This window comes from Macaca thibetana, chromosome 13 (assembly GCF_024542745.1).
Source record: "Macaca thibetana thibetana isolate TM-01 chromosome 13, ASM2454274v1, whole genome shotgun sequence".
In the NCBI taxonomy this organism is placed as follows: domain Eukaryota; kingdom Metazoa; phylum Chordata; class Mammalia; order Primates; family Cercopithecidae; genus Macaca; species Macaca thibetana.
In genome coordinates, this window is record NC_065590.1 from 64,543,740 (window position 1) to 64,556,936 (window position 13,197).

Here is a 13,197-nt window from a genome sequence, read left to right on the forward strand (position 1 = left end):
AACTTACTCTTAAATGGTTCAGAAAATAATATATGTATGTTTGCATTATATATAGCATGATATGGCCGGGCGCGGTGGCTCAAGCCTGTAATCCCAGCACTTTGGGAGGCCGAGACGGGCGGATCACGAGGTCAGGAGATCAAGACCATCCTGGCTAACACGGTGAAACCCCATCTCTACCAAAAAAGACAAAAAACTAGTCGGGCGAGGTGGCGGGCGCCTGTAGTCCCAGCTACCTGGGAGGCTGAGGCAGGAGAATGGCGGGAACCCGGGAGGTGGAGCTTGCAGTGAGCTGAGATCCGGCCACTGCACTCCAGCCTTGGCGACAGAGCGAGACTCCGTCTCAAAAAAAAAAATATATATATATATAGCATGATAAAGCCAATAAGGCAAAATGTTAACAACTGTTGAATCTGAGTAAACGGCATGAGAGTTCCTTACACACTTGGACACTTTAAGACTGAAAGACGTTATGACCTTTTACAAGTAAGTACTGAAATATTTACAGATAAAAAGGTAAGGCTTCTTTGATGTGCTTCAAAATAACGGGCTAGCGAGTAGGGGTCTAGATGAATAAAAATTGATCATGTATGGATCACTGTTAATACACAGTGATGGAAACACCAGGCATATTGTATTCTTCTCTGCTTGTACATGATGAAAGTTTTCTGTAATAATAAGTTTGTTTTTTTTTTTTAGAGTCTGTAAGCCGGGCGCAGTGGCTCACACCTGTAATCCAGCACTTTGGGAGGGAGAGGTGGGCAGATTACCTGAGGTCGGGAGTTCGAGATCAGCCTGACCAATATGGAGAAACCCCGTCTCTACTAAAACTACAAAATTAGTCAGGCGTGGTGGCGCATGCCTGTACTTCCAGCTACTCAGGAGGCTCAGGCAGAAGAATCGCTTGAACCTGGGAGGTAGAGGTTACGGTAAGCCGAGATCACGTGGCACTGCACTCCAGCCTGGGCAACAAGAGAGAAACTCCGTCTCAAAAAATAAAAAAAAAGAAAAAGAGTCCATAATGGCCAGGCGCAGTGGCTCTCACAGCACTTTGGGAGTACAAGGCAGGAGGATCACTTGAGATCCCAGGAGTTGGAGACCAGCCTGGCCAACATGGTAAAACCCCATCTCTACTAAAAATACAAAAGTTAGCCAGGCGTGGTGGCATGTGCCGGTACTCTCAGCTACCTGGGAGGCTGAGGTATCAGAATTGCTTGAACCAGGGAGGCTGCAGTGAGACAAGATTGTGCCACTGCACTCCAGTCTGGGCAACAGAGCGAGACTCTCTATCTCAAAAAATAAAAAAAGAGTCCATAATCAGAAGTTTTTTAAATGGAAAAACTAAAGTTCAGGAAAATTAAGTGGCATCCACACTCAGGACTCCAGTTTTGAACTCATTCTAATAACACTTTCTCCATTAACCCTCCCTAAAAAACTCCTCATAAAACATGAACTCTTCAGACAACTTTATGTGCTTTCTGCACCTGATGTTTTAGTCAATACGACAGAAATACAGTAAGATACATCTAACTCCACCATTCCTAGATATATAGTTGCCTTTGAAAGTAAATCCCAGCTACTTGGGAGGCTGGGGCAGGAGAACTGCTTGAACATGGGAGGTGGAAGTTGCAGTGAGCCGAGATCATGCCATTCCATTCTAGCCTGGGCAACAAGAGTGAAACTCTGTCTCTAAATAAATAAATAGATAATAAAATATTTTTTAAAATCTCACTTATATTCATATACTTTGGATTTAATCGTGCTCATAATCTAGGTTCTAAGGTTGTTGCTGGTTGGATGTGGTGCCTCACACCTGTAATCTCAACATTTTGGGAGGCCGAGATGGGAGGATTGCTTGAGGCCAAGAGTTTGAGACCTACCCTGGCAACATAACAAGACCCCATTTCTACCAAAAAAATGTTTTTTAATTAGCTAGGCATGGTGGGATGCACCTGTACTCCCAGCTACTCTAAAGGCTGAGGCAAGAAGATCCTTTGTGCCAAGGCTTGATTCAAGGCTGCTGTGAGCTATGATCCTGCCACTGCACTCCAGCCTGGGCAACAGAGCCAGACCCTGTCTCCAAAAAAAAAAAAAAAAGCATAAAGGGGGACAAAAAAAGCAATTTGGGACCAGCCATGGTGACTCACACCTGTAATCCCAGCACTTTGTGAGGATCCCTTGAGGCTAGGAGCCTGGTGCTTTTAAAGCAATATTTTGTTCTCATTATCAGTAGCAAATGTGAAGCCCTGATATGTTGAATATATAATTTGTAAACATGACAGAACTCATATCATAATGAACACTTTTTTCTTTTACATGTCAGCAATTAATTGAAATAATGAACACTTTCTATACAGAAACAGAAAAACACTATGAACTACAGAAGAAAATACAGTAAGAATTTAACTTATGAGACAACTAACTTGACTGGCTAAATCTACAACACAGTGGGGCAATGACCCTCAAGCAAACTCAGAACAAACCTTTGCAAAGAGCAGCCTTCCTTATACCCATACCAGAACATTTCAAAAGCTTCAGGGTCCTCAAGACCATAGTGATTATAAATCAAAGCATCAAACTGGCCGGGTGTGGTGGCTCACAACTGTAATCCCAGCACTCCCAAGGTGGGCGGATCACTTGAGGTCAGGAGTTCAACACCAGCCTGGCCAACATGGTGAAACCCCGTCTCCACTAAAAATACAAAACTTAGCGGGACTTGGTGGTGCACGCCTATAATACCAGCTACTTGGGAGGCTGAGGCAGGAGAATCACTTGAAGCTGGGAAGCAGAGGTTACAATGAGCAGAGATCATGTCATTGCACTCCAGCCTGGGTGACAGAGCCAGACTCCATCTCAAAAAAAAAAAAAAAAGAAACAAAGTATCAAACTGCAAAATCCACCTACATAAGTTCCTAGAGTCTCACTACATTTTTGTAGAGAAAAAAAATAGCTTTCAACATAATGTACTTTCTGTCTTGAAATTTAAATCACTTCAGTGTGTTTATTGTTCTTTTGAAAATTCAAACTGGCTAAAATTTTCTTTAAACTTAAGGTCGGGCATGGTGGCTCATGCCTGTAATCCCAGCACTTTGGGAGGCCAAGGTGGGCGGATCCCCTGAGGTCGGAAGTTCAAGACTAGCCTGACCAACATGGAGAAACCTCACCTCACTAAAAATACAAAATTAGCCAGGCATGGTGGCACATGCCTGTAATCCCAGCTACTAGGGAGGCTAAGGCAGGAGAATCGCCTGAACCCGGGAGGTGGAGGTTGTGGTGAGCCTAGATCACGCCATTGCACTCCAGCCTGGGCAACAAGAGTGAAACTCCGTCTCAAAAAATAATAATAATAATCAAAATAATAGGCCAGGAGTGGTGGCTTATGTCTATAATCCCAGCACTTTGGGAGGCCAAGGCAGGTAGATCACCTGAGATCAGGAATTCGAGACCAGCCTGGCCAACGTGGTGAAACCCTGTCTCTGCTAAAAATACATAAATTAGCCAGTAATCCCAGCTACTTGGGAGGCTGAGGCAGGAAAATCACTTGAACCCAGGAGACAGAGGTTGCAGTAAGCCGAGATAGTGCCACTGCACTCCAGCCTGGGTGATAGAGCGAGACTCCGTCTCAAAATAAATAATAAATAAAATTAATAAATAAAATAATGAAACCTGCACATCCTGCACATGTACCCCTGAACTTAAAAGATGGGGGAAAAAAAAAATCTGGCTGGGCATGGTAGCTCACACCAATAATCCCAGCACTTTGGAAAGCCAAGGCAGGAGGATCACTTGAGCCCAAGAGTTCCAGACCAGCCTGAGAAACATAGGGAGACTATCTCTGTAACACGCGTTTTTTTTTTTAATTAGCCTGGTGTTGTGGTACACACCTGTGGACCCAGCTACTCTGGAGGCTGAGGTGGGGGTATTGCTTAAGCCTGGGAGGTCGAGGCTGCAGTGAGCCATGATTGTGCCACTGCACTTTCCAGCCTGGGCAACAGAGCAAGACCTAGTTCCCTCGCCAAAAACACTAAGTATTATTCAGCTATTCTAGCGGAGAGAAAACATCCTCCAGAACAGTGAAGTATAAATTTCCTCCTATTTGTATCCTTACAAAACCACCAGTGGGCCAGGCCCAGCAGTTCATGCATGTAATCCCAGCACTTTGAGAGGCCAAGGTGAGAGATTACTTGAGGCCTAGAGTTCAAGACCAGCCTGGGCAACATAGCAAGATTCCATCTCTATTCAAAAGAAAAATCCACCACTGAAAACAGGAGATGGCAAGACACTGCCCAGATCATTTGCTAAAGCCTGTTTACAAAGGTTTCTATGTCAACATTTTCACCAATTAATAAATGTGATGCAACCTAAAAAACTATATACTAGGCCAGGCCTGATAGCTCACACCTGTAATCCCAGCCCTTTGCAAGGATGAGGCAGGAGGCTCACTTGAGCCCGTGATTTTGAGGCTGCAGTGAGCCATGATCACACCACTGCACTCCAGCCTGGGTGGCAAAGCAAACTTTGTCTCCAAAAAAAAAAAAAAAAAAAAAAAAGTTATATACATACACACACACACACACACACACACACACACACACACACATATACACTAAAACCAAACACCAGTGTTTGGTTTCAGTTAGTATCACTTATTTTACTCCCATCAAAACTACAAGATAAATGGACAAGCAAAAGGCTTCAGGTAAGAAAAAGCATGTCTGCACCTCATTATGAAAAACACAAGACTTAAACATTTTTTTAATCAGAGAAAAACAACTTACTAGCATGCTTATCTGCGAGCATTATAAGTGTGTTGGAAATATCACGTCGTCTATAAAAGCATACTACTTTTGCTTCCACGTTGCCACTTGCAGTCTAAGAGATAAGAAAAATAAAAGTCATTTGTACTGAATATTAGAGTCAAATAATTTATAAAACAAAACAAGATACAGCACAATTATATGATCATGCTCATTAATACTGGTGCCAACTACAACTGCAGGATAACCACAGAGCTAAAAAATTCAAATAAGGATGAGCAACATTTGTTCTGCTTCCAAGCACAACTGGAATGTCAAACATATAATAATACTGGCATTAACTAAACTAAACTGATTAGACCCTTTAATGATTAAAGCCAGACACAGTTAACACTGATTAGCTTTAAGAAACTAATCCCCCCCACTGCTTCAATTAACTAGCCTTAAAAAAAAAAAAAAAGAAAAAGAAACTAATCCCCCCAGTTTTTAAAGCCACAACTGACGGAAATAATTTATTTCAGTCATGTAAACATACCTTGTCCAAACCCATTCCCAGAAAGCACAAGCTAAGTGTAAAATCACCAAGCCCTCCCCTAAGTATCCCATGTTCCATGGACAGTGAAGCTCTGCAGGTGGGAAGCAGCCATAATACCGAATAGACCAGGTGACCTGGAAAGGCATTCTCTAGCCCAAGGAAGTCTACGAATCTCTTAAGAGTCAATATTCTAAAGCAGTACTTAGTTTACCTCCACAACTAAACATATTAAAAACCTTGAGTTATGAACACTGAAACTCTCATTTCTTTTTGGCTAGTCTACAATGCAATCAATATTCAGTTAGGTTCTTCCAAAGTATGATGGCTTCAAAAAAAATTCAGTTATGCTGTCATTTACTGCAGCTGGGGCCCAGGCTCCTGCTCTCCTATTCTCTAGAATTCTGAGAGCTCTCAAGAAGGTCAATCATTCATTACAAAGTTCCCTGTAAAAACACACAGATTATAATAAAATGCTATTGTGATTTCCATTTTCAAATAAATGTGAGAACAAATTTTCAGAAATTTATCTGGTCTTACAGATATACTCAAATACAAAGAAGAATATATAAGTTCTGCAGTAAATGTGTCAATTTTATGAAGTTCAGCAGCAGTATTTTAGATTAAAAAATAGTCCTGTGGAAACAGTGCCCCTTAAAATTGAAATCATATTAAATTTCTAACCAAAGTGCTTCTATATTTCATAATACTGTGATCAAATACATTCTCCAGAAATAATGATCCAGCAGTCTGCTAAATGAACAGGCCAGGATTTCCATGTAAATAAAATAAAATCTATCAGTGACTTCAAATATAAGCTCTTAGTCATTTCTGTCTTCTTGAGATTTTGTCTTTTTGAGATATGCCTTGAAACTGTTGCTTTGGATTTTCAATGTGATTTTTGTCTCTTCTTGAGATATTAAAAATCCAGGCTGGGCGCGGTGGTTTACGCCTGTAATCCCAACACTTTGGGAGGCCAAGGCAGGGGGATCACGAGGTCAGGAGTTCTAGACCAGCCTGGCCAACATAGTAAAACCCCGTCTCTACTAAAAATACAAAAATTAGCCAGGTGTGGTGGCACACACCTGTAGTCCCAGCTACTCAGGAGGCTGAGGCAGAAGAATTGCTTGAACCTGGGAAGTGGAGGTTGCAGTGAGCCAAGACCACACCATTGCACTCCAGCATGGGTGACAGAGTGACACTCCACCTCAAAAAAATAAAATAAAAAATCCAAATCAACAGTTTCTAGGCATATTTTTTTCTGCCTCACTAGTGAGTTCCTCCAATAGGGATGCTATACAAAGCTAATTAAATTATTATTTAAACTTGCTTAGGGGGCGGGGAGCATAGTTCAAAATAAATAGTCTCTTCTTTTTTTTTTTTTTTTGAGACAGAGTCTTGCTCTGTCACCCAGGCTGAAGTGCAGTGGCGCGATCTCGGCTCACTGCCAGCTCCGCCTCCCGGGTTCACGCCCTTCTCCTGCCTCAGTCTCCTGAGTAGCTAGGAGTATAGGCGCCCGCCACCATGCCCAGCTAATTTTTTGTATTTTTAGTAGAGACGAGGTTTCACTGTGTTAGCCAGGATGGTCTTGATCTCCTGACCTCCTGATCCACTCGCCTCAGCCTCCTAAAGTGCTGGGATTACAGGCGTGAGCCACTGCCCCGGCCATAAATAGTCTCTTCTTGACCATGCACTCACTTGGCTACTAGGTAGCTTATGGCTACCATATTCCTCTTCCCCTCTACAAACACACCCTCTCCAGCATTCTTCTGCAGCATTGTTACTCATGGGTCTACAGCCCAGTGCCAGTCTGCAACTGTTAACGGCATTTAATGAAATAAGTACAAGGTTTGAGGCTAAGTGCATTACAGCAATTAAGAGTTCATTTACATATATATATATATATATTTTTTTTTTTTAGATGGAGTCTCGTTCTGTTGCCAGGCTGGAGTGCAGTGGCGTGATCTCGGCTCACTGCAACTTCCAACTCCCTGGTTCAAGCGATCCTCCTGCCTCAGCCTCCCAAGTAGCCTTTTTTTCCTAGCTTATCAATCAGAACAGAGTAAGTATTTTCAGTTCAGAGGTGGTTTTGTTTTGGTTTTTTTGTTTGTTGAGAGGGAGTTTCACTCTGTTGCCCAGGCTGCAGTGCAATGGCGCGATCTCAGCTCACTGCAACTTCCGCCTCTTGGGTTCAAGCAATTCTCCTGCCTCAGCCTCCCAAGTAGCTGGGATTACAGGCATGTGCCACCATGCCCAGCTAATTTTGTATTTCTAGTAGAGACACGGTTTCACCACATTGGCCAGGCTGGTCTCAAACTCCTCTCAGGTGATCCACCCACCTCAGCCTCCAAAAGTCCTGGGATTACAGGCGTGAGCCACCGCATCCTGCCTTGTTTTGGTTTTTTTAAGAGATGGGGGGTCTTGTTATGTTGCACAGGCTGGTCTCAAACCCCCAGTCTCAAGCAATCCTCCTGCCTCAGCCTCTTGAGCAGCTGGGACTACAGGCCTGAGCCACCATGCCTGTCTTCAAGTATTTTTAAATCATTATTTGGATTTTCCCATCATGTTTTAACTTTCCGTACCTAGCCAATTTCACCTCTGATCTTCCCAGGGCCTTTATCTAGAATACTCCTTTGGCTTCTCTTGCCATGGTTCCCTCTTCCTCATCCTTTAGGCCTCAACTTCAATGTCCTCTCCCACCCTACCTAAAGGAAATGACCTGTCATTCTCTATGTCAAGGCACTTGCCTTCTTGCAAGTTAACACAATGCATTACTATTACTATTTTCTTTATGCCCGTCAACTTGTCTTTCCGGGTGTCTCCCTCATGAGAATGTAGACCATGTATGGGTAGAGACCATGTCCATCCTGTTCACAGTTCTGTCTCTCAGCCTAGCATAGTGGCTGGTACATAACAGGTACTCAATAGTATTTGCTTAATGAATTGCCTAAAATAAGATATCTTTTTCACATCCCTTCAGAAATAAAGATCCTATGTAAATATTTCAATTAGCCATTCAAACTACCATTTTGTGAAATTACAAAGAATCCCATCTCTCACAACACAGTCATCCCCCAGCCCCAGAGACTCGCTATTACATGGATTCACAATACAGTCATCCCCCAGCCCCAGAGACTCGCTATTACATGGATGACTCTGTGCTGACAACAGGTAGGGGGAGGGAGGAGATGAGAATGGAGGACGGGGGCATTTTGGAAGTAAATGGCAATGAAACGATAAAGGAGTGTGAAATAATCCATGTTCACCTAGATGTGCAACCCAATCATTTAGCTACTGTGTGCCTCAAGACAACAACGCATGATCTAGGTACCTTAAGGTGTAAGGTTATGTGAGGCTCAAAAGGGTAACAAATGTGAATCCCAGGTTAGGTTTCCAGGGCACCATGCTGTGACATTTCTTTTTTTTTTTTTTTTTTTTTTTTTTTTTTTTTGAGACAGAGTCTTGCTCTGTCGCCCAGGCTGGGGTACAGTGGCTGGATCTCAGTTCACTGCAAGCTCCGCCTCCCGGGTTTAGACCATTCTCCTGCCTCAGCCTCCCGAGTAGCTGGGACTACAGGCGCCCGCCACCTCGCCCGGCTAGTTTTTTGTATTTTTTAGTAGAGACGGGGTTTCACCGTGTTAGCCAGGATGGTCTCGGCCTCCCAAAGTGCTGGGATTACAGGCTTGAGCCACCGCGCCCGGCCTGCTGTGACATTTCTAAACTTAGCACAGCTGCAATTTTACTTTTACTTGTGGGACTATATGGTTGATGTCTGTCTGCACTAGACCTGTTTATCATCCTTGCATTCTCACTGTCTAAAAGTACCTGGCTGGTAGAAGGTCCTCAAAATTACTTGTAAAATGAATGAACTGAAGCAGTTGGTAAATAGTAAAGCTATGTATGTATAAGCATTAACATCAGACATTTCAGAAATTAATTCAACAAGTATTTAGTGAATGCCTTTAACTATGTGCCAACAACTATTCTAAGGCATTCAGAATGCATAACTGGACAAAACAGAGAAGATCACTATAGCTGACACTCTAGGAAGACAGGTAATGAAAACAAACACAGTAAGTATATTTGGAGGTGATAAATGATATGGAAAAAAGAGCAAGGGGTGAGGGGTAGGGTGGATACAAATAAATGGTCCTCCTAAGGTGGTTGCAGGGAGAAACAACCAAGAGCCCACTGTACTTTGTGCCAAGTAAGCAAGGCAGAGCTCCCACCTGCTTTCAGCAAAAGTGGAGGTCAGAGAGGGGCAGTGACCGCCAAAGAATACAGGCTCTCATAGGTCAAGATTTCTATTTCAATCTAATTAACTTTCTAATTAAACTGATACAGTAAATAGTTTGGAGTTGCCTCAATTCTTTTTTTTTTTTTTTTTTTTGAGACGGAGTCTTGCTCTGTCACCCAGGCTGGAGTGCAGTGGCCACATCTCGGCTCACTGCAAGCTCCGCCTCCCGGGTTCACGCCATTCTCCTGCCTCAGCCTCCCGAGTAGCTGGGACTACAGGCACCCGCCACCTCGCCCAGCTAGTTTTTTGTAATTTTTAGTAGAGACGGGGTTTCACCGTGTTAGCCAGGATGGTCTCCATCTCCTGACCTCATGATCCGCCCGTCTCGGCCTCCCAAAGTGCTGGGATTACAGGATTGAGCCACCGCGCCCGGCCGAGTTGCCTCAATTCTTATACATCAAGAACATAAAAGATCAGAATCACATGCCAACAGTTCCCACCCACAGACTGATCTAAACTTGAGGCCATTCTCTTCATTTGGTGGTCTCAAAGACTAAATTTTTTTTTTTTTAATGTAAAATCTCTCAGTGCTTTCAGAGACCAAGATGGGGGTCTGCTTGAGGACAGGAGTTCTAGATTAGCCTGGGCAACATAGTGAGACGCCATCTCTACAAAAAATTTAAAAATTAGGCTGGGTGTGGTGGTTCACACCTGTAATCCCAGCACTTTGGGAGGCCAAGGTGGGTGGATCACTTGACGTCAGGAGTTCGAGACCAGCTTGGCCAACATGGTGAAACCCTGTCTTCACTAAAACACAAAAAAATTAGCTGGGCCTGGTGGCGGGCGCCTGTAATCCCAGCTACTTGGGAGGCTGAGGGAGATCACTTGAACCCGGGAGGAGGAGGTTGCAGTAAGCCGGGATCTATGCTACTGCACTCCAGCCTGGGTGACAACTAACACAGGCAAATGCAGTAGCACAGTCGTTTTGAGAAAAGGAAGCCGGGCACGGTAGCTCATGCCTGTAATCCCAGCACTTTGGGAGGCCAAGGCGGTGGATCACCTGAGGTCAGGAGTTAGAGACCAGCCTGATCAACATGGAGAAATCCCGTCTCTGCTAAAAATTAGCCGGACATGGTGGAGTATGCCTGTAAACTCAGCTACTTGGGAGGCTGAGGCAGGAGGATTGCTTTGAGTCCAGGAGTTCAAGGTTACAGCGAGTTATAATCATACCACTGAACTCTAGCCTGGATGACAGAGTCAGACCCTGTCTCCCTGTCTCTGGAATAAAATAAAAATAATGCAAATTCCCTGAGATATTCCCAAAACAAACCAAGGTCTCAAGGCTCTTTAAAGTAGGAACGTCCTAGGTCAGGCTTGCCTTCCCAGGACAAAACTGAACAAGTAACCAGATGGCATTTTGAGGGAAAGGTATTAGCTAGACAGACTCAAAGATTTTAACACTATGAAGTCTCATAAGCCATACAACCCTCAAAGCAGTCTGAAGGAAAACAAAGCATCATTAGAAAATCTATGGTCCATGTAGCTTACGACTGCTTTCTGGTGCCTCCATTATATAAACGCTGGTCAGGCGCAGTGGCTCACACCTGTAATCCCAGCACTTTGGGAGGCTGGGATGGGTGGATTACCTGAGGTAAGGAGTTCAAGGCAAGCCCAACCAACATAGTAAAACCCTGTCTCTAATAAACACACACACAAAAAATAGCCAGGCGTGCTAGTGCATGCCTGTAACCCCAGCTACTTGGGAGGCTGAGACAGGAGAATCGTTTGAACCTGAGAGGAAGAGGTTGCAGTGAGCTAAGATTGCGCCACTGCACTCCAATCTGGGCTAAAAGAGTGAAAACTCCATCTCAAAAAACAAAACAAAACGAAAAAAGGTTCTTCTCCTGCAATCATAAGGCTTCTGTTTTCCTAATAATCTACGATCACAGACAAACCTTAATGTAAACATTTTAACTGGGCCAAAGGTACAAAGCTACTTTATATTTATTATACCAAAACCATATTCTTTTTTTTGAGACAGTCTCTGTTACCCAGGCTGGAACGCAGTGATGCAATCACAGCTCACTGCAGCCTTGACCTCCTGGGCCCAAGCAATCTTCCTCAGCCTCCCAAGTAACTGGGACTACAGGCATGTGCCATCATACCCGGCTATTTTTTTTGGTAGAGATAGGGTTTCCCTGTGTTACTCAGGCTAGTCTTGAACTCCTGGACTCAAAGGATCCTGAGGTCTCAGCTTTCCAAAACGTTGGGATTACAGGTGTGAGCTACCACAGACAATTTAGCCTAGTCCAGAATTTTACAAATTCCCTTCAAATTTTTTTTTTTTAAAGGAGTTTCACTCTTGTTGCCCAGGCTGGAGGGCAATGGTGTGATCTTGGCCTACCGCAACCTACACCTCCCAGGTTCAAGCAATTCTCCTGCCTCAGCCTCCCGAGTAGCTGGGATTACAGGCAGGCACCAACACACTAGGCTAATTTTGTATTTTTAGTAGAGATGGGGTTTCTCCAAGTTGGTCAGGCTGGTCTCGAACTCCCAACCTCAGGTGATCCACCCGCCTCGGCCTCTCAAAGTGGCTGGGATTACAGGTGTGAGCCACTGCACCCGCCAGCCAATTCCTTTCAATATTATGTTCCCTGGCTTCCTCTTTCTCAACCTGGAAGAGGAAAATATTAATTCACTAAAAAGAGAAAAATACACATTATGACTCTAAACATAAAAAGGGTCTGAGTTACATAAGTGAACTGCTCTTTCAGAGGCTCTAAGCAATTTGAAAATATCTGCAGACTTTTAAATATTCAGTAACTAAAAAGCAAAAGAATAGTCGGAATTCAGAATCCTGCATAACTCTCTAAAATCTCAACTTTCTTTTTTTTTTTTTTTTTTTGGAGACAGTGTTTTGCTCTGTCACCCAGGCTGGAGTGCAATGGGGTGATCTCGGCTTACTGCAACCTCTGCCTCCCAGGTCCAAGCGATTCTCCTGCCTCAGCCTCCTGAGTAGCTGGGATTACAGGAGCATGCTACCATGCCTAGCTAATTTTTTTGTACTTTTTTGGTAGAAACGGGGTTTCACCATGTTGGCCAGGCTGGTCTTGAACTCCTGACCTCAAGTGATCCACCTGCCTTGGCCTCCCAAATTGCTGGGATTACAGGCGTTAGCCACCATGCCCGGCCTAAAATCTCAACTTTCAAAGAGTCTGGGACTGAAAGTAAAACCATCTCTTATGCCCTTTACCACATTCATTTTTATTTATTATTATTATTTCTTTTTTTTGAGATGGAATTTCACTCGTTGCCCAGGCTCGAGTGCAATGGTACGATCTTGGCTTACCACAACCTCCGCCTCCTGGGTTCAAGCGATTCTCCTGCCTCAGCCTCCCAAGTGGCTGGGATTATAGGCATGTGCCACCATGCCCGGCTAATTTTTTTGTATTTTTAGCAGAGACGGGGTTTCTCCATGTTGGTCAGGCTGTTCTCGAACTCCTGACCTCCGGTGATCCTACCACCTCGGCCTCCCAAAGTGCTGAGATTACAGGCATGAGCCACCGTGCCCAGCCCTATTTTTATTTTTTATATTAATTAAAAAAAAAAAAAAAGGCCGGGCGCGGTGGCTCAAGCCTGTAATCCCAGCACTTTGGGAGGCCGAGACGGGC

The 13,197-nt window shown here is 44.0% G+C and overlaps 2 protein-coding genes across 15 annotated transcripts in view; one reads left to right on the forward strand and one right to left on the reverse strand.

Moving 5' to 3' along the window:
* The window catches only part of LOC126934205 (cytochrome c oxidase subunit 7A-related protein, mitochondrial), a 723,522-nt gene that overhangs the window by 468,744 nt on the left and 241,581 nt on the right, over positions 1–13,197 (forward strand). The window lies entirely within an intron of this gene.
* The window catches only part of MTA3 (metastasis associated 1 family member 3), a 255,898-nt gene that overhangs the window by 171,284 nt on the left and 71,417 nt on the right, over positions 1–13,197 (reverse strand). For all 10 annotated transcript variants that reach the window (XM_050754798.1, XM_050754792.1, XM_050754791.1 and 7 more), the window contains one exon: positions 4,779–4,872. In XM_050754798.1, the coding sequence (XP_050610755.1) occupies positions 4,779–4,872 (94 nt within the window). The remainder of the gene's footprint in view (positions 1–4,778; positions 4,873–13,197) is intronic.